General features: G+C 33.0%; 1 protein-coding gene across 3 annotated transcripts; it reads right to left on the bottom strand.

Annotated features, from left to right (window-relative positions):
• Positions 1 to 216: 216 nt before the first annotated feature.
• Positions 217 to 24,353, bottom strand: LOC131950496 (metastasis-associated protein MTA3). 3 transcript variants are annotated; one of them, XM_059312689.1, is made up of 23 exons: positions 24,149 to 24,353; positions 19,703 to 19,770; positions 19,418 to 19,511; positions 12,187 to 12,219; positions 11,446 to 11,478; positions 9,752 to 10,053; positions 9,455 to 9,581; positions 8,859 to 8,961; positions 8,654 to 8,753; positions 8,370 to 8,558; positions 8,209 to 8,283; positions 7,922 to 7,980; positions 7,664 to 7,749; positions 7,438 to 7,554; positions 7,212 to 7,244; positions 6,900 to 6,961; positions 6,568 to 6,793; positions 6,263 to 6,439; positions 6,061 to 6,150; positions 5,896 to 5,969; positions 3,856 to 3,986; positions 2,999 to 3,177; positions 217 to 2,844 (listed from the first exon to the last, which is right to left on the bottom strand). In XM_059312689.1, exons 1-22 carry the CDS (start codon positions 24,174 to 24,176, stop codon positions 3,030 to 3,032), a joined length of 2,355 nt encoding a protein of 784 aa, XP_059168672.1. In that variant the 5' UTR covers positions 24,177 to 24,353; the 3' UTR covers positions 217 to 2,844; positions 2,999 to 3,029. The 3 variants fall into 3 exon arrangements, with proteins under 3 accessions (XP_059168672.1, XP_059168673.1, XP_059168674.1); XM_059312690.1 differs by lacking the exon at positions 12,187 to 12,219 and having other exon boundaries at positions 24,149 to 24,352; XM_059312691.1 differs by lacking the exons at positions 11,446 to 11,478; positions 12,187 to 12,219 and having other exon boundaries at positions 24,149 to 24,352.
• Between the last annotated feature and the right edge of the window lie 299 nt (positions 24,354 to 24,652).

The following is a 24,652-nucleotide window of genomic DNA, read 5'->3' as shown; positions in this document are numbered from 1 at the left end:
ACAATGTAAGACTAAAAAAGTATACAAAATATTATATTAAGTCTGAAAATATTTCAACACCAAAATCATTTAAGGGGACACAATCTAGTGTTAGACACTGATACAAACTTTTTTGACCTGCATTTTGTGTAAGCAAGTTTTATCATGGTCCATTACTGATATTAACATACAAATAAACCATCCTCTTTGAAACAAGAAAAATATACAACCCCACAAAACAGTTCAAATTATTTTTATTGAAATACACAAATGAAAAAAAAAATCAGCATGACATGAATGAGATGAAATAAATTAAGATGGAAACATTTTGGTATAGAAATGTTGCTTTAAGACAGGGTAAATTGTATTGGATACTTTTTTTTTAAATGAAGAGAAAAAAAAATGAAAGTTAAAAAAAAAAAGATGTCTTGGGTCAACCATTATTCATTCACAACAGACAATTCATAAATGAAAAAAAAAAACAATCATTGTGAATATACAGTTTTTAAAACTGTTCACCCAACTGCTACAAGGAATGCAAACAGATCCTTTCCCTGTTTAAAAATGTACCTTTTTGACAAACTGAAACCTCTAATCAGGACATAAATTTTATAATTCATCCTTGATGTATGGAAAAATGAAACAAATCTATATGCACATAATGGTATCACCAAACACTTCAACCTCTTTTTGTCCTTTTCCTTCTTCCTTTAAATAAAAAAGGAAGTAATGCATAAAAACCATGTATACACATCAACCAAGTGTTTTGAAGACAATATTTATAGACATGACAGTAGTGCAACAGTACAATGCATTGATTCAATTGAATAAAGGCAATAATTACAAAGAAAAATATTACGATATAAATATTTCAAGCTGCCACAGACACCATGGTAACCCTTTCATATGCACTCAAAAGTAAGAGCCACAGATATACAAAAGCATACAAAAAATTTTTTGACAACTTAATGAGTTGCAGACATGCGCCTGTAGGTTACACCAATTCTCTAATCTTTTCTTTATGTTTTACTGCAAAGATGAACAGATAAAACCTGTGAGCAGTGTGACTGGTCTTGGTGACACTGATGGCAAGGATTTCCCACAAAAATTTTCACTGATTAAATAGTTCCTATGCTGGTGCTCAAACAACAGAAGTAAAACAATTGCTTTCAGGAGGGTTATTTCAATACACATATGTATATATAATATTCATGCTTTCATGTGTTACTTTTTACATATTTGCATAAGTGTCATTAACAGAACAAACAAATAAGATCAACACAATATACAAAATGCCTAGAAAACTCATGAAATTTTTTTTTCTAAAATGTAGAAACTATAGTATTGAGTTTAGAACGTATTAGGCCATTTGAGTTGTGTATTATTCTCTTTATTGATTTAAAAACCTGACCTTTTGACTTTCTTGAAACAATTGTTTAAGATAGTGATAAATCTTTTTTTTTTTAATTTAATATTTCATTTCTCCAATTAGAAACTGCATCCAAAAGCAGGTCTAAATAAGCCAATATTGTAAAAACGGTCCTAAAAGTAAAAGTATTTAAACATCTGCAGTTGACCTTAACCTAGAAAAGGAAAGAATAATAGTGACTACACAGAAAAACAAAGTGTTTTTTTAACACTAATGGAAGACTTTAAAATACTGTTTTCCAGCTATTTCAAAATATTAAAAAAAGAAGAGATTAAGAAATTTTTCTTCAATTTCTAATCTGATTATTTAAGAAAAGGTTTAAAATATGTACATTTTTCAACACTTCTAATTTGTCTCATCATTCTAAAAAATTATCTAATGAAAATTCTCTTGAAAATTCATCTAAAAAAATATTTTTGTATTTTTCTCTGCCAAACAAGATCAAATTTTGAATCTTCTCTAGGCTACAACATTGCTAGATAGTCCTTTCTTTTTTAGAAATGACACTAACAAAGCTTAATACAATAAACTTTCTAGAAACTATTGATGTAAGGGCAACTAGACAAGCCTTGTGCAGATTAGAAATGGAGGCTGAAACGTCAAAGCAGAAGTAAATAAATTTCCTAATTTAAATGTAATTTATAATAAAAGTAGTCAGATCATTGTGAATACAAGAGGAGCCTAGACAATATGATAAAAAAAAAGTTGTGTGTATATAGTATACATATATTTATATAAGTAGGGGGAGGGGGGTTGTCTTTTAAGATCAATTGTTTTAGGCACATTTTAACCAAAAGAACATTTATTTATTTTTTTTAAACTTATTTTTTTTTCGGTGCTGCTGTGAGATTGAGGAAATGAACACAAGAAATGTATAAACCCCCATGCTCAGACTGGCAACTACACAATTCTTCCACATAACATTTTGTACTAGACAAATTAATTTAAAAACAATTAAAGGAAACCATTCCTTGTCATGCTCAGTGTATACATATAAATTTTTCTCTTGATGAAAGTTTTTTTTTTTAAAAAAAAAGGACAATGTATTTCCCACTCTTAACAAATTTCCCTTGTATCCTCCTATCACTCATAAAAAGTTGGCACACAGGCTATTGGTTAACATTCTGTGCATTCAAACAATTCTTACAAAAAGTTCTTGTCATTTTTACACATGGAAACTTTGAGACGACAATGATGTATCAACATGTAAAATTCTCCACAACAATGCAATACTATTTACAGATGATCAAGAAAGCCAACAGTTGGTCTATGATACAGTAGTGTGGAACTGAGTTCCACTTTTTCTCCTCCACCTGATGGGACTAAACAAGACAGGTGACTTCATGGCTGTACAGCTGCTCAAAGCACCAAGTTCATTACCCAAGGTATACCAGGATATTCAGCCCAAATTTTCACATTTCATTCATGTACTGAAACTGGGGATGTATAAAAATGAATTAACTTTATCAACAAAACTACGGGCATGTTAAAAATGTTACTGTATATATTACTGGCTATTTCTGGTAGCAAATACAGCAATTAAATGGATTGTTAATGTAAAAAATCAAACAAAACATTTGAAAATCTTACAGTGTAATCACATTTTAAAATCTCTTTAATCTCAGTCCAAGACTACAACTTCCTGTTGCCCCAACCTATGTCCATTGCCCAAAGATCCTGTAGGTAGAGGTGGTTTTACATTGAGATTTTTCCAGGGATTACGAGCCAAGCGCTTGAAATCATTCATCTGGAGTTGTTTACGAAGTTTCCTGGAAAATAGTGTACAGGTCAGCATGCTGTTTTTTAAAACCTTAAGTTCTAAAAAATGTAAAATTTGTAAATCAATATTAATAGCAACAAAAATACTGCAACAAGCAGTTAAAAAATTGTTTCAATAAATTATGAAAAGTGCTTTATTAATGCAAATTAAATTGAATAGTTATTTATGATAAAAATGAATCCCATCAAAAGATGTGAAATATTGACACACCAAAAGGTGCCTCTATTTCTGTGGCATATAAAGGATTAAGGAGCCATCACAATTCCCCCGCCACTTTCTCAAACTAGCATCAGATACCAACAAGAGATGGGCTGACTCAAGCACACCCTAGCCATGTTCAGAATTTTTATGTGGATTCAAACCTGGATTATTCAGGTGTATGATAAAAAAAAAGAGACTTATTTACATTTTCCACTCAGATCAGTAACGTTAAAAAAATATAGATAAATCAAGGGAAGGTAATTTTTTTCCAAAAAGCTAGAGAAAAAGCTGTTATGTCAGAAAATGACTTAAAAAATGCTTATTATTTTTAATGAGAACAAACAAAATATTGACATTTAAAATACTTTTTGACTGGTGTAGTAAGCAGGGTTTGACACTGTAGGATGTGACAAGTACACTACACAATAATCAAACCAAGAGCTGAAATAGGAGTTCTCAGATTTACCTGGTCGCTGCAGTAGCAACGAAGTACACATCATCTGGCATGTCCATCCAGCTGACCATATGCATCTTCATATTTCGACCAGCAAACCGGCTACGCCCATTTATGCTGTTATGGTTAAGCACACTCCCTCGCTGAAAAAAAACACCGTATAGCGGCACTTCACCCCCGACAGTTCTATCTTTGGGTCAACTTTTTTCCTTTAATTACGTTAACTACCAGAATTAGGTCACAAAATAATGTGCCTTATTCCACGAAGGTTAGTAATATTTCATATTTTAATCAGTTTTGTTAAAATAATTGCTAGCAAATAAATCGGTAATGATTTAGCAAAGCTAGGAATAGAAATGTTTATAAAAAAATTATACTGATCTTTACCAAAAAAAAACAATATCTAAAAACAACTGCTATTTGATCAATGTGAATGTAACTTTTAATTCAGACCTCTTTTTGTAATATTACAAATGATTTTATGTTTTTGTTAGTGTTACTGTCTTGCATATAAGATAATGTCTTAAAAGTGGTTTGGCAAACTTAACCTGTAAGTAATAAAAAAAAAATTCACAAAAAGAAAATCTGGAAGTAAAAGGTTCAAATTGGGCAAAGACAAAGAGTTTTTGTGATTGCAAAAATGATAAGCTCATTTACTGTTCGTTAGAGTGAAAAAAATAAAACAGGTAGCTTATAAACAAAACAAAAAGTGATTTTTATAAACTGTTAGAGTGCATAGCACTGAATATAACTGTGAATTAAGTTAGCAAAAGCTGTGACTATGCAACTGCAGAGTGGCAATGATTTTGAATGAATAAAACAAAACTTATTTTCCTTCTGGAACTTCCTTATTCTTTCCTTATTGTCTTTAAGTTTCATAAGTTAAGCAACAATTATTGAAAGTAAAATAAAGTTTTTTTAATCACATAATTCGCTAAACATTTCTACTAATACCAGCTCTTTAAAATATTTTTTAAAGGAATGTTATCAGACGTTTTGGTGAATCGTGAGGAGCTTACCCGCTATACGGTGAGAAAGATATTTACATTATTTAATTAAAAAAAACATTCCTTAATCTATCAATCTGAAATTCAACATCTACCTAACATCAAGCATGCAACTACACAATATCTACTGACTGAATTACAAATCACTTTTCATCTCATTTTAATGAAAGAAATAAACATTGCCACACCATTATGCCACAGAAACTTTGACTGAGTCACATTACTATAAAGCAGCTAATGAGGGTTTTTAGCTATTGTATTTTCAGTCATTATTCTAGCTTTTAAACTACATATTTTAAACTAATATTATTTTAATGAAGTTAGAAGCAAAGATTATTAGTATGTGACTCCAAATACATCTCAAAAATATTTTAGCGAAAGCTACAAAGCAATAAAATAAGTAAAATATTTTTTGATAACTTCAACAAATAAATTAGTTATGTAGATTTTTGGCTAAATGTTAATGGGGCCAGCAGATTAAAGAAAAGCTTAGATCATTAGTATGGTTAAAACTGATTAAGAGATTGTTTTTTTTAATTGGAGTATTTTTAAAATAGTAATGTTGCAATAAAATGCTAAATGGCAACTAACAGTTTTAGTAAAAATTCCTTACAGTTTGAAATTACTATACTCAGAGCAAATGAGTACTAAAACATTATCAGACAACTCACAAGACAAAAATCATAGCGACTAAAGAGAGAGGAGAAAGAAGAAGGTTCACTTCCAACAGAAAAAAACAAGTCTATGGCTACTGGTATTCAAGGCCATGAAAAAAAGTGAGTCCAAAACAATTGCTAACATGCATGCAGAACAATTAAAAGCACATCAATGAAGATAAAATATATTTATCATTTTGTTATACTTGTGTATAGAATTTATTCAAAAATTTAAAAAGTACATATCTTTTAAATTATTTGGTTTCAATAAAATTTATAATTAATACATTATTTGTATGTGTGAATTTTACTACTGAGCCTTGTTTGTTTTAATTACTATGTCACAGTTCTTCTAAGAAGCTATTTTATATACAATGAAATACACTTACAGTGACACCTGGTGTTTTGATTGCAGATCCTGCTTGTCTAATGACACCCATGTTTGGTCTTTTTGCCATTGGGGCTGGGGAAAAAAAACAATTTAAAAACAAAAAGTTTAATGTTGATTTATCTAATATTTAAAAACAAAAGAGCTGAGTGTTAAATTTCTCCACCTGTATCTACACCATTTGTTTGCTCATATCCTCTCTTTTTCATGATCGAAGGATGTCCAGAGCCAACTTTGACATTTTCAGTGTGTCGTTCTGAAAGAAAAAAATATAGTTAACTTCTTAGTTAAATCTTCCCAATTAAATACATAAAATGAATCCGTTATAAAATGAATTTTTTTTTTCAATATAAAATATTTTTTAATACCTTTTGGTGTGCAGCTCCTGTCTCCACCACCATAATTTGGTCCACGTGATAAAAGTGAAGGTTTTTCTTGTTTGGTGTCTATACCAAGCCGTGCCACCACTGGATCAAGGGTTGTAGGAGTTCTACATTTTGTACCCGGCTGGTAAGAACTGCCACGGTCAGATAAGCGAAGCTGGCCTAAAAAAGATTTAATTTTGTTCAATTAATGCAACCAGAATACTTAAAACATAAATAGTAATGTTTGAACTAATTTTCTTGGAGTAAAGTAAAAAAAATTTTTTAATTAATCATAATTTATAACTTACACTCTTGTTTGATTATAGATGTGTTAATTGGTGTAAATGGACAACGTGCTGCATGTCTAGGGCGAAGAATGTCTCTGCATAGCCGCCGTGAAATACGGGTCAGCTCAGTGGTTACAAGGCAAAAAGCGGCACGGGTTTTCATGACAGGTCGTGGGCTCCCAGGTTGTATTGCAAGACCATGGGCAGTGGCCAAATGTCTTGCAAGATGAGCTTTTAATTTGAATTCCTACAAGTTTAAAAATACGTCGTTTTTAATAAATGTTTTCAATGCTAACCTGAAAATTTGATATGCAATAAAAAAAAAAGGGAGAGAACAATAAAAAGAAACTTACTTTACCACAACCACTAATAGTACATTTCTGCATGCGAAAAGAGTTCATCTGTGCCACACGTTCTGAAAATTAAGGGGAAAAAAAATAAATAAATACAGACAGTGAAAACAGACAATTAATACATTGAAATTAAGTCTCATCAGTGCTGGGTGGACTCTGGTTTGTCCTATAGCCTGGAACTGAACACATTCAGATGGGCTTTTACTGGTTCTACCACTGACCATAACTCCGTATGATACTGACCATAACACCATACAATTATATAATTTACATATTCCTAACAAAAATATTAAGAAACATTGAGAAACTTACCTTGTCGTGCATTTGGTGCTGGCCTCTCTCCATCTGAAAAAAAAGTGTGATCCTTTATGAAATAATGTACATTTCTATTTAATAAGATAACTGAAGCAGTTACTATTACGGTACTAAATTGTGACTACATTACGTGAGCTTAATAAACTGTATAAGATACTCTTACTATGTTGCATTGCTGTTCTAACAATTTATTTAAAAGTAGTTCAGGATTATTTCTACAGACCTAGCCGTGTGGGCATCTTGAGTCCGCCATATTTTTTCCAATAACTCCAACAGTTGCTGCACAATCTACACTGCATGTGAATAGGACCCCATGAGTACCACTGTGATGAATGAGCAACTGGAAAAAAATAGTTAGCTTAATAACATAAAGAATTACATTTTCATTAAAGTAAATATTTTTCTTACATAGTGTTTACATGAATTATCAAGAAATCAAAAGTACTAACCATAGCAGCTCTCACACGCTCTTCCTGAGACTGGGCCATCTGTACCATTCATTTTGCTTGTAATAGCAGCTGGATTAGGCTTATTGCTGTTTAAGTATGGATTAAGCAAACTTGACACACCCAAAAAGAACTTAGATTAAAACATTAAGCTTCCACCCATCTACTATAAGGTAAATGAGCTTCTGCTTCAACATAAAATAAAAGTTTAGCTATTACTACTTTTGAAATAATACATCTAAGAGTTAGAGAACCACTCACTAGTTGGGAATGTACACCTGTTTCAGCTTGCTCTCTGCTTCTGATGCCTTGATTCGTTTCTTAAAAACAATTTATAAACAACTAACGGTCAATCTTTACTATTTTAATAGTAGTTTTAGGATGCATTATTGCTATGTAGACAGATGATTAGCAATAGCATACATAAATTTTGTAAGGCCAAACAGGTGTCATAATAATAACAAAACTTTTGTACTCAGCTACAGTCCGCATGTTAGCAAGCATACAATACTTCCACCAACCCTCGTAAAAATTTGTATCAGTATTACCTGTTGCACATATCTGTCTGTTGTTTTCCACATATAATAATATTCCACTATACTCTTTAAAGATTTCCAAGGTAACTGAGGAAAGAGCATTAGAAATTAGTGCTTAAAAGCCTCTAAAGAAAGATAAAGGCAACAGAAGGGGAAAAAATGAATCTACTTACAAAATCTTGCCTAATGTCATTGAAATCTTTGCCATACTTTTCTATAGCATCTTCAAATAAATTAGCCTCCGATGCTGACCATTCCTCCATTTCATCTCGACACAGGACAGGACCACCTGAGGGCACTAAGCTCTTGATGGCTTTAGCAATATCATAGTTGTGTCGGTGAAGAGTATCCATTGCATGGAACTGTTTTGAATCAAAATGTTATTTACAATTTTTTAAAGTACAGAATTAGAACTTTTTAAAGTTAAAATTAACTGACTTATTGAGGTGAGACTTACAATAGTAATATCTCTAGATGCAGCAGCTGCACTCATATGAAGGCTAGGTTGCCGAACTGTACTAGTACAGTCTAAGGCCCTTGCAAAAGTACCAACAGATCTAGATAAAAGCAAAACATGTAAGTTTTATTTGGAACTTTACTTGAGCAGCACTAATACAGATGGTCATCAAAATGTGGTGGCAACTTAAGAAAGTGAGTTTAACCTGGCAATGATCTGGAACTGATCTATTTCTTTTTCAGACAGACCATGACTTGGATCCCACACAAGCTCTTCTAGATCTTCAGATTTGCGCAGATCTTCATCACCTACAGAAAAAGTTGTTTTTTTAAATCTGAGCTAAATTACAGTTTAAATTTACATTTAGCATAGTACATGGAGACGGCGTGGCCTAGCTGTAGAATGCTAGATTGCTAACTCCAGTTCAAATTTGGGTTCAAGTCAGTAGAACGTCCCTGAGTCCACCCAGCTATAACTCATGTTAGGAAAAGTAAAGGCGGCTGGGCATAGTTGCTGACCATATTATCCCTTCATTTGCCAAGGCCACAGGAACAGGTGAACTCTACTTCACTTGCTCCATGGGCCGTCAATTTTGAAAAGAAAACTTAACTTATTTACTTACTATAGTACATACTGGAATTATAAAACATGATTTATTTATAATTAGTTTTAAAAATTATTAAAATGCAGCTAACATAGAATTATTACTTAATATTATTTGATACATGGTTTAACTATTTGTAGAATGATGCACAGAATCTATTCATTTAATTTGTATTTAAAAATAATGTTTGTTCTAACCATCTATTCCTGTATATACTTTAGGTATTGTCTCGGCTTGATATTTTAAACCAACACGTATCTCTCCTTTATCAGCCAACAATGTTTTTTGTTGAGGATCATAGACTAATGAATAAAAAAATGTGTCCTGTGGAAAAATGAAACAATTCATTTCATAAACACAATAACAAAAGTTTACATTCAAAACCACAGATGCATTATTAAAAGCTGCTAGAAATCAAAATTCAAGTAAACTGCAGAAGTTAATAAAGTAAAACCTAAAAAAATAAAAACAAAAACAAAATTGTTTACACTTACCTCTTTATTGAGATATGATAAAAGTGATTCAGTTTCATTGAGCAGTGTAACACAACATTTTCCACGTATGTGTGTGGCAGGCAGTGTTTCCACCTGCCGAGATAAAAATAGTTCTCGATGTTTCAGTTGGTGTCGCATTTTTTCCGGAATCTCTTCCATTCCTCTGCCACCATGGTTGTTGTTATTGTTATTTCCATTTGTATTAGAGTCTGTGCCGTTCTCTTCTACTGCTGCCACCACAACTTTACCCGTAATCTCTTTGTTGTCACCATCTTCTCTGGGTGGTGAGCCTTCGTCTATTTCTGAATATAAAGTTTTTTAACTTCAGTTTTTAAGTTGTATCAAATTCTATCCTCAAATTTTAAAAAATTTAAAAGACAAATTTTAATATAAACCGAGATGAGTCAAAAAATATTTTTTTAATTTTTTAATCTTGATTTCAATTTTTTAGTAACTTAGTAAATTTTTAAAAATTAAGTAAATACAAAATAGTGTACTGCTATTTTATGCAAGTCAAAAAATTCCTTGATGGAAAATATTTTCCAATTACACAAATTAAAATGATTACAATCAGATTTTCTACTGAAATAAACGAACAATAAAATGTACAGCTACATTACACACATAATAAAATGCGAAAGATAGAGTCCTAAAAAATGCAAGTTATAATTTCAAATAAAAATTGTATACCAACTAACAATGCATGCTTCTTTTTATCAAAAGAAAATAAATTTTTAATGATTAAATAATAGATTATAAGCTTTACTGGCCGTACTCATATATTTCATGCAGTAAAGTTTCTTTTTTAATTTTATTCTTACAACACAATGCCACTGTTTTGTTAGATATAATGTGTTATCTACAATACTATCACCTTAGATGTTTATAGACTATGGATATTTAAATGAAGCATTAAATAATCTCAACCAGTCATAAGGAAAATAGTGACATAAGTTGAATAGTTCTACAATATATAATGAAACCACCAATGTCAGTGTTGTAGATTTTAATTTCAGTGTTGTAACTTAGACTAAGCATTTTTTTAAATTTCCCCTGCTATATAGCCAACATATAATAAACTGTACTAATGGCAATATTACAATTATTATGGTAGGGTGGTTTTAAAAAGCAAAAACAAAAAAAAAACCTCCCTTGCCTTTAAACGACAATGCACAAGTGTATTACAATAAAGGAAAAATAAACATCAATAGCCAAGTGTAGTACAGCAATATGCTTAGTCTGTTTAAAACTTTCTTTAAAATTAAATTTCTTTATTCCCTTGGGTCAACAAAACAGTAATCCTACAATGATGACCATGATATATAAGATATTAGTGCATATCTATATAGCCAGATAAAATGTATAAGTTATTTATTAAATTAGTGTGTTTAATCATTAGAATTACTAATTTTAAATTCTAGGCAAAACCCAAAAACAAATGTATTAAAAAATGATATAAAGCGCCAGAGATCACAAAGCATATATTTAAAGAGAGGTGCAAATTTAGAGACAAAACCAAAAGAGTGAGAGCATCCACTTTTTTACTGGAAAAAAAAAACAAAATTATACAACAACAACCCAAAGCAAGGTGCTAGACATATATTTTATAAGTAGAAGCCGCATTTGATTAACAAGTCAGAGGTCTACTACCCACAGCCAAAAGTACATAGTTTTTTTAAAAACCCAACACACACCTTTTCTTTCCTCAGTGTCATCCTCTATAACGTCTGTTGAAACAAAGAAATTTGTATTAGCGTTGGTATCATCCATCCAACCAATACCTCACACTGAACAACATTAAGCCATGCAGTTTGTTGGAGAAGTGACAGAAGTTACTAGATCCATTCAATGAACACATTCAACAACACAAAACACCAAAACCAGTCCTAGGCTGCTCTATGCACAAATCTGAATTCAATCCAGTGCTAGTGTAAAGATTCTAGTCAAGTGATGATGATGATACACACTGCACAACAAATACAGACCCCATGAGAAAAATCAATAGAAAACAAAAGACATGTATGGATTGACTACTGTGATAAAAGAACTGATAAGACAATGGAAATTACCATCTATACACTCTGAAGTTCATGTAGCCTACCAAACAACATTGATTTATGAAAACACAAAATGTGTTTTATTTAGTTGAAGCTCTTCAAAGACTAAAGTGTGTTTATTTTAGTTATAACTCCTCAAAGACTAGTTGAATGCATGCACTTTTTCAGCAAATTTGAATGTCTTTTAAATCAACAATTTAGGTAAACAATAGATGGTCTGGAGAATCATTTTGGAATTAACACACCGAAAGGTATATTTTAAAAGCATCACAACAGGAATCATCTAAACTCTGGACACTGTTCATCTTGTGTGAAAATTTCAGAGCATGGAAAGTACTAAACAACAACCTTACACACACATACAACATTCAGACACACCTCTCTCTTCTTCTGTCTCCTCTTCAAGTGTGTCTGTAAAGTCAAATAAAATAACTGGGTTAGTTACTGGACAAGAGCCTATTAAAATGACCTCGGATTCTCATCTCCAAAATCAAAAATCATAATTTTGCTCTAGTGAATTAAAACAGGAATTAACAGTACAATTTTACTCGTTTTCTATAAGGTTAAACATCCTAGCATTGAAAAAACTTTGTTCCATTCAACTGTTTTTCCGCCAACCAGTTTGAATTGAACATTATATTCTCAATTTAAAATATACTTTTTTTTAAATGTTAAAGACCTCCTTTAAAACATTTAAACAGATCAGTATGTAGCAGTAAATAACTGCTCACCAAGACTTAATTTACAGGCTTAAACTCAATAAGTAAGAAATTAGAAATGTTTTTTTTTAAACGACACTGTTATTAAGCTTCTCTCTTTGTTTAATTTATATTGCAAGACAGCAGTTGTAATAGTACTCACTGCTTCTTGGTGTGTTTATAAAAATAATATCTAGTAAGTAAATGTATCAAGTTAGGAGAGCACAAACAAGTAAGAGTTGGCTTCTTGCTATAACACAAGAAACAAGGGCAACATCAGCATTTTATAACTTCAGATATCAACAAGCAATAGAACATAATGTGAGACTGACATAACATTTCTTCAACAATTCTTTCTAGCAACTGTAACCTGGCAATTATTTGATTTGTCCATGTATAAATAGAAGTGTGCACCTTTGCATCGCTCCCAACAGACCTAGTATGCAGTTTAAAAAAAATTGGTGCTTTACAAATAAATAGGTTGAGCAAAACCAACTGATAACAAACTCAACTCATTGAATGCTACCAAAACTTGTTTAAGCAACATACACCAGGAAAGACAAGTGAGATCCAAGTACACAGTGGTAAGTCTTATTATTTGGCTACAGCAATCAGAAATCATCATAACACTCAAAGGCCTAAGGAGGGGAGTGGCTGTACTCATGGTCTGACAATGTTACTAATCTCTTGATCAGAACACAAGTTTCAGGGAAACTTAAACTGCATCGTGTCCGTATTACATGAACAGATAACCAAATTGTGACTAAACATTTTTAAAAAATTTTAAAGATTCTAAAACAAGAAAATTCAAGATTTGACCACAAAACCACCCTGTCGAAGATTGTGAAGTAAGTTAAAAGGCTTGTGTAAAAACAATAATTATTTTAAACATTACAATTCTATCATTTGGTTTCATAACGTCGTTTCGTTGGTTCTTAGTCTACTTGAAGGTCAGCAGCAAAGACTGATAACACCACCGTTAAGATTTCGTTTAAAAAAAAATGTGTTTAAAATTTTTACACATACACTCAACGCATAATCGGCTAGCAGGAAATGGCATGAGGGGGGGGGGGAAGAATTACCGTAACACCTAACAAATTTTTTCTCCCTTGAACCACGTTTCCTTACATCGTGACAAGATTACAAAATTATTTGCAAGAAAGAAGAAAAAAATGTTTCAATTTAGGACAAAGGTAAAAACATGTACAAAACGTTGACAACGGGTGCGTTATATTAAGTAATATACTGTCCAGATGTACCCTCGTTGAATTGGTTTCTGATACACTTTCCAAGTGTGGGTTGTTCAGAAGCGGAGCCTTGGATAAAAAGTGTAAGTACGGTCCGGTCTTAAGCCAAGCCCATAAATAGTAAGCCCGTGCGAGCACTATGGCACTAGCCTAGCCACAGCTTGTCCGCTGTGCCTAACCTCCCTGGCGAGTAGGCCTAAGCCCCACCGCTTACCTCTATGATGAAACGAATCGATGTGAACGGGTGAGGGGTGGGGGCCGAAGGATGAGATTTCGAACTCATTAAAACAGTCGTACGTTAATGTTGTTCGCCTGATAAACTATTTTTGAGCAGGCCTATAGGATGTCAATTTTTAAAAAGGGTATACACAAACTAGTGGCGCGTAACATCTACCAAGAGCGAAGTGTGCCTGTTGTGATATGTGTGATATTTTACGCCGACGTTTGCTTATCCCCAAACTCCGTAGCATATCAGATCTAGATCTACTTGTTGCCGACAGTTTCACTTATCTAGGTTTGTACCATTCATAACACAACGCGGGATCGACGTATGATTTACACTATTATACAGTTAACACCGAATCACCGTATCCTCACAGCTAAGAAAAAATGACTCGTAAAAACGTTCGTTTTCCGATCCATTACACCTACTTTTAAATTTCAAAAAAAGCAAGTTATCATTGTACTGCAATTCCTATGGTAAATATTTGGTGAGATCATATCGTACTAAAACTAAGTGCTACAATGGATTTGGATAATCATCATAGAAGAATAATTCAGAGCCATGGATGTCAATTGCAGAGAGCAAGTAAAAAAGAACAGTATTACTAACCCAACGCAGACTTACAATGAAAATCTTAGTAAATAAATATGGTATATAAACAGTAAGTGTAACATTAAATAAGAACCTAGGCCTAACTATCGAAATATATCCGTGACAGGTGGGAAAAACGCAAGTCAAATGAACAGAGGCGTTGCCTAGCAACTCGTATAAACTGGTGGAGTACAAAGAACACATGCAACGGAATACGCTCAAATCAAAGGAGAGAATGTCAAGTCGATTAAATTATCTAGAGTATTCAAGATCTAAACACCTAAGACGAAAAACAATGTCAAATGAAATGTCAAGGTCACAGATTGTCAATATAAGAGGAAAAAATGACACTTTTAGCATACAAAGACATTTCAATTTAGTAGTAGTACACTGCCCCGACGATATAAAACTAAGTCCCTAAAGAGACGTTATGTTCCTGTAGGACCAAATTCTCTAAAGGAGGGGGGGGGGAGTAAGAAAAGTAATAGTTAACGCAATGCAAAACTAAATATGTATTTTTTAAAAACGCAATTACAAAAATAAGAAGACAGCACTAGATAAATGGACCAAAAATGGCGGTTCCAAACGTCGACTACAATAATCCAAAGAGTCGATAACAAATGTAAGGTGTCTTACAGTGTTGACAATAAGAAAATCAATAATGTCCACAAGGGCAGTACGACGACGATATGAAGAGAGAGAGAGAGAAAAAAAAACATTGCATTATTACTTGACTTGGTGTCCAGCACATATCAAGTTCTCACTAAATTTCAACATCCACTTTAAAACTTCGATTGCATGCTAAAATCGTGTTCAGATAGCAAAGCTAATAAAAAAAAAACTTTGTCAGTGCTGATAGACAGTAGTGTGGAGGTGGGAGAGTGAAAGGATCAAAAGATGGAAGGTAAAAGTGTTTCCAAATTGTATTATCATATTAGGTCTAACCAAAATGACCGACTACTCTGGCGACAGTATTTACTTCAGATTCGTTGGATGGGATGGGGTGGGAGGAGATAGAGAGAATCGGTTTAAAGCTTCTTCCAGGCATCTCTTCGGGCATCTTCCGAAAAGAAAGTCTACCCCCCCCTCCCGAACGAAATGGAATTCATAAAGAAAATATATACTTTTACCAGTGCCCCCCCCCCCCCCAGGAAAAGAGTTTGAAAGAAATACAGTACAAAGATGTATATTCAACAAGGAATACGGATTTTCCTGCGCTAGAAGTACATTTCCAAAACTGACAGTTAACTTTCTTTCCACAATATGGAACTTGAAGAATATTTACACCCGAGTGACTGCCGCCGTCTTACACACAAAGTAACTACTTGAACTACATTTGATGTGTCGCAATGAGGGTTGGTGGCATTACTAAAATACGGCATTTTTTCGGTAGCCGTTGCCGTAATCAAATAATCTCTAACCTCAAGGATTAGGCATCGTCAAATGTAGATCTACTAGCTATCCAGTTTTGACGGTTACAACAATGACGATGTACACTACAGAACACAAGCGTGACTGGTAATAGCATAAAACGGCTTGTCGCACTTTAATAATTGTTTTGATTAAACTCAAGGATAACACGTTGGCCTGCTGATGACTGCCCCTAACGTAAAAACTATACTATTCTTAGTTCCTTTACTATTTTACTCACCAGTTCGTGATATCGTAAAAAATGAAATTGGCAATAATATGCAATGCGTACGAGGTGGTGTGAAAACGAAGCTAACAACATAGAAAATATTTTACAGCTTAACAAAATAATATCTAACATGATTAATTTTAAACAAAATTTTAAAGGTGGGGAAGGCTTTAAAAAGAGGCCATTTTTAGAAATTTCCAATCAATGCTAGATTCTGTGTCAAGGCACGAATGCTCGCCAACACCCAGCTACACACACACACACATACATATTACAAATAGCATTTACCGTATAACATCTTTTTCTTGTGCACTTGACCAGACCAATTAAGAAATGGCCGGGGTAAAAATGTTATTAAATTATTTTGTTTTTTCGCTTGCAAGACAACCTTTCCAAAGTTTAATTAAGATTCGCGTGATAACCCATGGTCAAAAAAAAAAGTCAAGAGAAGAGACATGATTCGAATAAGCAGCCTAATATGGACATCACTAAATGTGTATAAAATTATTTACTGACAGCCCATGTAATTTAAATTAGCACGGCAAACGTAAATATGAAAAAAAATTGAGGCCACTTGCAGTAAGTGTTGTGTTTTACGGTACCGTCAACTCTCCCCTCCCTGCGCAACAAACACTATCGCGTATACCACCATAGCTAACAATGTGAATTTCGACAGGTGGGCTAAAAGATGGCTTACAGTACGGTCGTTTTTTTTTTTTACATATATATCTTTACAATATGTCAGCAACAACAAACGGTATTAATGTGTTGCAGGAAATCAATGCAGGCTTTCACTGCAGCCTATACCTAGACTAGTATTGACAACAGATCAATACTGGAAATTAATAGATCACAAGGGGAAGTAACCATCAACTATTAGCCTTCTTCTGTTGACCTTTGTTTGAAAGAATAAGGGATGGGGTCCTGCAGGGGGGTGGAAGGAAGGAACGAGGAAACGGCTTGGGCAGGCACGCATAATATTTTGACCTCGTTTACCAATATGGGGACTACTTTTCTCTCCGAGGCAGAGGGAAGGACAGATGGAGGGAGCAGGGGGAATGCAAACGACCTGCGCCATGGAAGACGAGAATGTAGCATAGGCGGCAGTGCAAAACGGATTAAAGCAGGAGAGAAGGAAGAAGTGGCAGCCATTTTGAAGGTGGTCGGTTGGGGTGGGGGAGGGAGGGGCGACGGCGTAAGCACGAGCTCGTTGATACATAATGTTCGCTTTATCACCATTCAGCATGGCTGGAGCGGTACGCATGTTTGAAGTTTTGATATTACACATGAACCACTTTGGGAAGAGTGCACGACAAAACAGGGCTTAAGTACCTGACCTGGTCAGGATAGGAAGGGAGAAAGAAATTGTACAAGTGCTAGTTTTAGTTTAAAAAAAAAACAGATACCATTACACTAAAGAGTTGTTGTTGATTTTAACACCTTATAAAAACGATACAGATAGAATCAATAATGACTACAGATAAACACACAACATGCAATTAAAATAGAACAAAGGGACCGGATAGGTACGTGTTTATTTTTAAACACGTGTACACATCCCATGAAACAAATGACACACGAGCCTTGTGGCAATTAGCTGCTTTCGTCTAGTGTTAATTGAAGCCATATATACCAACAATATAAAATGGGTAGGCTACAGCTTACATACAGGCCGACATGGGCCAGATTAACAAAAAAAAAAAAACAACATGGACATTATTCTGAAATGTCGACGAACCCTTCCAGTAGGCCTGAGGGGGTCTTCTACCAATGACGTCACAATCCTGGGGAGGAGGGGGGGGGTGGTGACACACACACACACTCGATTCGGACTTTCGTGACGATGTGTGACGAAGGGGGAAGTTCGGAAAAAACGACAACACACTTTTGCATTTTAAAATCTGAATTTTTAGCAATATTTCCGATTTTAAAGACTAAGTTGTCGAAAAAAATTATTTACGATCTCTATGTTAACCAAGTATGGTAAATATTTTTATAAAGAAATTGATGTTTTAAACTTTTAAAAACAATGTCACGTCTTCTTAAGGTGGGGGGGGGGGGGGGGTCTCTGACAATGTGTGATGAGGGGGGGGGGGTAGGAATCCGTTAAAAAGTAAAACATGGTTTTAAGGATGACGCCCTAAGAGGTCATGCTTTCTATGTCCAAATGAGTAACGCAAAAAGAACAAGTTAGACCCTACGATCTAACCATAACCAGATAACATTATACAACAATTCCACAGACATCCCCTCACATAAGAATACTTAATGGCTTTAAAAATATGTATTGGTCTTATTTTAGAGAAAATTTGGCATGTATACTTGATCAACCTACCATACTGAAAAGTTGTCATTTAACACACAAAAATTTGGAATGAATAAAATTGAAACCAAAATGTTAAGTAACCATGGTCTATTTACCACACTCTGCTCCATATTACACAAATATAAATCAACCACCACACACATTTGTGCTAGGTTATATAAACCATCCTAAAAGCCATACAATGATACTTTTAAAGTTCAAACTCTGTGTTCAATTAATGTTAAAACATTATTTGGGATTGACCTCTACAACCCCCCCCCCCCCCCCAATCCACCAGGTAATACTGACCAAAAAAGCTACTTATTTAGTGAATGACTTGTCTAATGGGAAAGACATAATATATTATTACTTTGGTTAGGCTTCAGGTTAGAATTAAATAAAACAAATATCCCCAAGAAGCAAGTTCATTATATTACTACCTCTACATAGTAAATATCAAAATAAACATAGCACTGTTTACATTGTTTTTAGTTTCTCACCAAAGAATTGTTTACGAAAAGTGTATTTATCCTAACTGCAACATCCCACTGACAGAAAGTATTTCAAAACTGATGCATCAACCACTTTCAAGTTTAACACACACATTTTGAAATACCTATATTTTTTTTGTTATACTCAACAATTTTCCAAGAATATATAAAAATAATATTTAAAGTTAATGCATGTAAAACATTTTAAAATATTGTTTAAAATAGTTATCTCCCCTGATATTAAGCATTGTTGAGAACAAAAAAAAAATTGGTACTTAATATAACATTTGCTTTTCATAACCAAAAAAATGTTGCATTTAACAACTGACTCACTTGAAATGAAGCAGTAATAAAAATGTTTCAGTGTGTGCACAATTTCAGATTAGTATAAACAAAAATGATGAAGGGTACTCACTGTGATGTTTGTCAGCTAGAAGAATTAATGAATTGGAAATATCCCTCCTCCTATAAAAGCACATGACTTTGGCTTCAACATTCCCATTTTGAGTCTGTAACAAACAAAAATTATAAGGGAAAAAAGATGACAAAAGAATTTTTTTAAATATAAATAAAAGTTAATAGATATTTATTACTATGACTCATAGAAAAACTGAATTGTTTAATAAACTTATATGTATAATAGAAATAACAAAATCTTATAATTACACAATTTATTATATATATATATAGAGATACTTACTTTGTTCAGTTCTTCAATGCGCCTTATCTGGTAGGGCGCAGTTGATGAAGTCTCAAAAAATACATAATCTGAAACAAATGACAACAATACTTTATAGGTTCTGCTTAAATGAAAGGAAATCAAGCTCTAAACCCTCCCTCATTACCCAGTCAATAGAAATATCGAAGTATTAAATTCAAATTTTTGTAAACATTTATCAAGGGTGACCAGAAAGATGCGCAACAGAAAACAGCGCACTAAAAATTGTGTAGGGGCATTTTTGTTTTCTTAAAATCGGGCAATTATAGACACTGGCTGAGAATAACAATAGGTACATTGTAGCATAATAAAATACTCTTCAACGATATATGACAAAAGAAAAAATGTATTAGTATAATTAGTTTGTAGTTGAGCATTTTTCTGTTTTTGCAGTTTTCCGTTCGTGCACATTTTTCTAGGATCTTTAAATCAAGATCCTTTCTCAAAGTGAAAATTTCCTATACATGCAAACATTAGTTATAAGTATATTGCTTAGGTTTATTTTGTGAAAATCAAGATGAACAAAAGAAAATGAGATATTTTCACAAGCTTTTATTTCAGCCATAATTGTTAAAACTTTTAAGGCTAATACGTACTGGAAAGATTTTTTAAGTGACCACTGTTTAATATACTACTTTTTGTTGTTTAAAGACCAACTAGAACTTTTTATATTCCCAGCTCTAAAGTCTACCCCACCCCATTAAAACTGTTCAATTCAAACTGGATACATAAATATATAGCTTACACTACACAGTGGCTTATGTTTCTATATTAAAAAAAAACTACATAAGTACTACCTGACCTTATTAGGCTCTGTTTATGCTCTAAAATTTGATCGCTATTACCTAGTTATATTCCATTTGGTAATTTAATACAGCAATCTTTTAATGTATTTTCTACAAATAATTTTATACTAACTAGATTGATAATTGATATTCTTGTGTAGTCATTGAAGATGCACATTCATGCACATTTTGAAACCTACTGATCCATGAGCAATGGGTTAAATTGAGATTTGACCACATACATAGATGCACACAGTGCGACGTAATACAAAACTCTACAAATTGTGAATCAAAAAACTAAATTACAGAGCTAATTAATATGAGCTGACCTGCGAAGCAGCATACGCTGCTATTTAGTTGTTTTACGTTCAATTTTTCAGTAATTCTTAATTTGTGAATTCAATACTACCAATTGTGAATTCAATACTACCAATGCTGCGACTGAAAATATTTTGCTTTAAAAAACTATCAGTAGCTCGTGAAGGACGATTATCCTCACCCTCACTTTCTACTTCTCCCCCACTTGAAAGCAGCCGTCAGTGACGACAGTTTACAGGTGACAATTAATAGATCAAGCAGAACTTGTTATTTCCCTCCCCTTAGTTTCAAATCGTTTAAAAACGAAATTATCTGCCCCTAATAGCCGCCGGACTCTACGATTGTAAACATGTAGTGTTAAACACAGCTCACCAGACTGGTGGGAGTGGGAGCTATATGCCTAGAGAGCGGGGGAGTAAACGGCGTACGTTTACGTGGTGTCTTGCATGGTCCCCATGAAGAGAATTATATATATAGATTGAGAACATATGAAAAGGCTAATGCAGTGGTGGGTTTTTTAAAGGGATTTTATTAATTTTGTAAATGTCATTCTAACACAAGCAATACTACTCATCTTTATCTAACTGCTTACTCATTTTTTAAAAGTTAAAAATATTAACAACTTGATTTATTGGCATTGAAAGTTGGTTTTAACTTTTTTTACCTGAATATTTTAAATATAAAAACAAACCTAAAAACAGAAAGGCAAACAAATTGTTGATTAGAGAAATCAACAATTAAATAAGATTGAAGGACATTTAACATAAGTAATTCAAAACAAGACTTGTTAACTCTAAAAGTACCCTTTCCAATCTGACAATCCAAGTGGCAGATGAAGTAGAGTTTTTTCTGTTTCAGTGACATCAACATATGAAAGGGATAGTGTTATAAGAACTATGCCCAGCCGCCTTTACTTTCCTTAACGTGTCAGGTACCTATTAGAACTGGGTAGACTAAGGTACATTCTATGGACTTGAATCCAGATTTGAACTTGAGACTTTCAGGTTAGCAGCAGTATGATGTTAACTCTAGCCTTAATTGTTAATACTGATAATACCTTATATTGAACAAACTACACAATAGTAAAAAAAAAAACAGATGTTTATTATCACTCGCTTTTTACCAAAATTTTATATATTGAAAACAGAAGTTTTTAATCACGTAAAGAAACAAGGGTTGCTTGCCATTGTCTTGGATGAAAACAAATTATGATTTGATTACAGTTTTGAAAATGTACTTAATAAATAATTTATATAAAATGCATCATTGCAATTTTTAAATGTTATCAATTTTTTCCTAAGATTGCTTCTATGATGCTTAAAGGAAGATTGAAAATAGCCTATGCAAATAATATTTCCATACAGGCTCTATACGAGAAACATCAAATTAAATAGAAGAAATTTCTGGCCAAAATAAGACATTAAAAAATATACCAATACGCTACAAGAATGATTAAGATCAGTTAAATCACTCCAAAAACAAGTTTACCACAATAACCCCACAAATGGCTTTAAAGGAACCATGTTTTCAAGAACATTAATAGACACCTACACATTAAAAACATTAAAGGAAAAAAAATAATTAAAAAATAACCAAACATTAAAGAACGGTTTACAGGGTGGGCAGTTGATTAAAAGAAACAGCAGTATGTAATATGCCTATAGGAGAAATTTAAAAACCTCATCAAAAGATGTAATAATTAATGATAAGTATTATTTTTAAATTGCATCTATATTTAAATTAACTTTAATCTTAGATTCATTTAAACACGCTATTTACTAACTGGGTACAGTTTTAGATTTTCATAGCATAGATGGTAAAAACATCCACGAACAACTTCAGTGCATGGTCAGCTGTATATTAAGCTTAGGTGGGATCCAACACAGACTCTTTTAACTTAAATCCCACCATGACAAGGTCTATGATAAGTGGCCATGCCCTACGAACATGACAATATGGCTCGCATTAAAAAATGTTCCATAACTTATCAAAACCCACAATGCCCATCAAGAAGTGCTGGATATATTAGCATGGGCCAAGTTCATTTATTTATAGAGAAAATGTAGGGCCACCAGAGCCAACTGCTAACCATTGTCAGCGTCCCCTTTTAATATTTTATGTAGGCCTACTTAAAATAGAAACATGCACAAGTGCTGGAAATAATAATTGTAGCTAGGCTAGTGAATATTTCACTTTAGTTTGAGAGCAGAAATTTAACATCAGATATTATTAATTTTTTACTACAACTAATATAACTGGATCATAAAACCAAATAGGAAATAAGGCCTACAATAAAGAATCATGCTTAAAATAAAATGAATTATACTGAATTGGATGCAATAAAAATATCCTTATAAGTTATATAGTTTATATAGTCTAGCTTCAACTAGCTTGATAAGTTGATATGGACCTAACCATGTTTACTAGATTCTATCTCACAGTTATAACTTTAAATAATGAGTTTTTAGGCCTATAGGCTAATATATATTATTTTTAAGGGGTCATTTGATTATTTGTAACTAATCTACACTCTTATTGTAGGAGAGAATTTATCACTAGACAGATCTATCTAGATATCTAGATTCTAGATCTAGATACTGCCATGTCAGTTCATTAAGTCATAAAAATAAGTTATTTGAATATGTCTGTTTTGCATACTGTAGCAGTCAAAAAGTAAGACATGGGCTTAATTTTTTTTAAAACAGATTTCACAAGTTGCGGAACTGTTAATAAAATAAAGAGGGTGGCTGGCTTTATTATTTTTTCATACGTTTGTAAATTAATTTCTTGTACATTTGCGGATGCCAAGTTAAAATCTACTTCCCCTTCCACCCACTGTGCCCCTTTTTAATGTCTCAGGTCGACATTGTTGTCTTCACAAAATAGTCCGCGAAGTACCACGTTTAAGAGTTTTGAGAAATATAATCATAATTTAAATAATATTTGCGGTTCTAATGATTATTTATAACACTAAAGTGTAAATTAAAAAATAAAATTAATATGTTTTACAGAGAGTTTTTACGATATTAGCCATATAAAAATCGAAGCGATCGGTAACCTTATCACACAATTGTTAGTGCGCGTTGTATTGGTCTTAATTAAAATAAAATACGATAAATAACAACTTCGAAAAATAATAAGCAATATATTTATGGAAAAACTAACTAGTTAAATAGATTAACAACACTTTAATAACTTAATGCATACATAACAAGCTAAATATCAACAAAATTTTAAAAGCGTATCACTTCGCCGTTCAGCTTGGTTTGTGAGGCATGCATGCTTCTTTCCTCTTTCAATCAACACGATTGGAAAATTAACTTACCTCCAACTCGATACATATTTGCCGACATTTCTGTGCCGAATAATAATACACCACACTTTAAAAAAATAAAGACTATACAGTCAATATATCAAAAGTCCAGAAAGACATAGAACTGTGCGAGTCCAACCCCCAATCACCCCCCAACGAGACTGATCACGGAGTCGCCATTTCTCGGACCTACTGTCTTCCTCTTTTTACAAGTGACGTCATTCGTCCTTCGGCAATGCTCGGTTTTCACTCTAAAACCCACTTGAGATGCTGACTTATATCAAAACCATAACTTGCTTGGTGTCAAATTAAACGCCATGACCCCATTAATATGAATAATGCAACTACAATATTTTGTTTTCATTTATAATAGCGGAATCTTATGAAACAAATAATGCATTATCGTCTTAATATGCTTTGTGTTAACAATCCCTTTTATGAGTACAGCTTGGGGCATTGGGTAATTTAGTTTTGTTTTTTTCATTTAATTGCCTTGGTTCTATTAGCATTTTGTAA

The sequence above is a fragment of the Physella acuta genome, unplaced genomic scaffold (assembly GCF_028476545.2).
Source record: "Physella acuta isolate Inbredline_101_S28 unplaced genomic scaffold, ASM2847654v3 ptg000768l, whole genome shotgun sequence".
Classification (NCBI taxonomy): domain Eukaryota; kingdom Metazoa; phylum Mollusca; class Gastropoda; family Physidae; genus Physella; species Physella acuta.
This window is presented reverse-complemented; position numbering and strand designations above follow the sequence as displayed.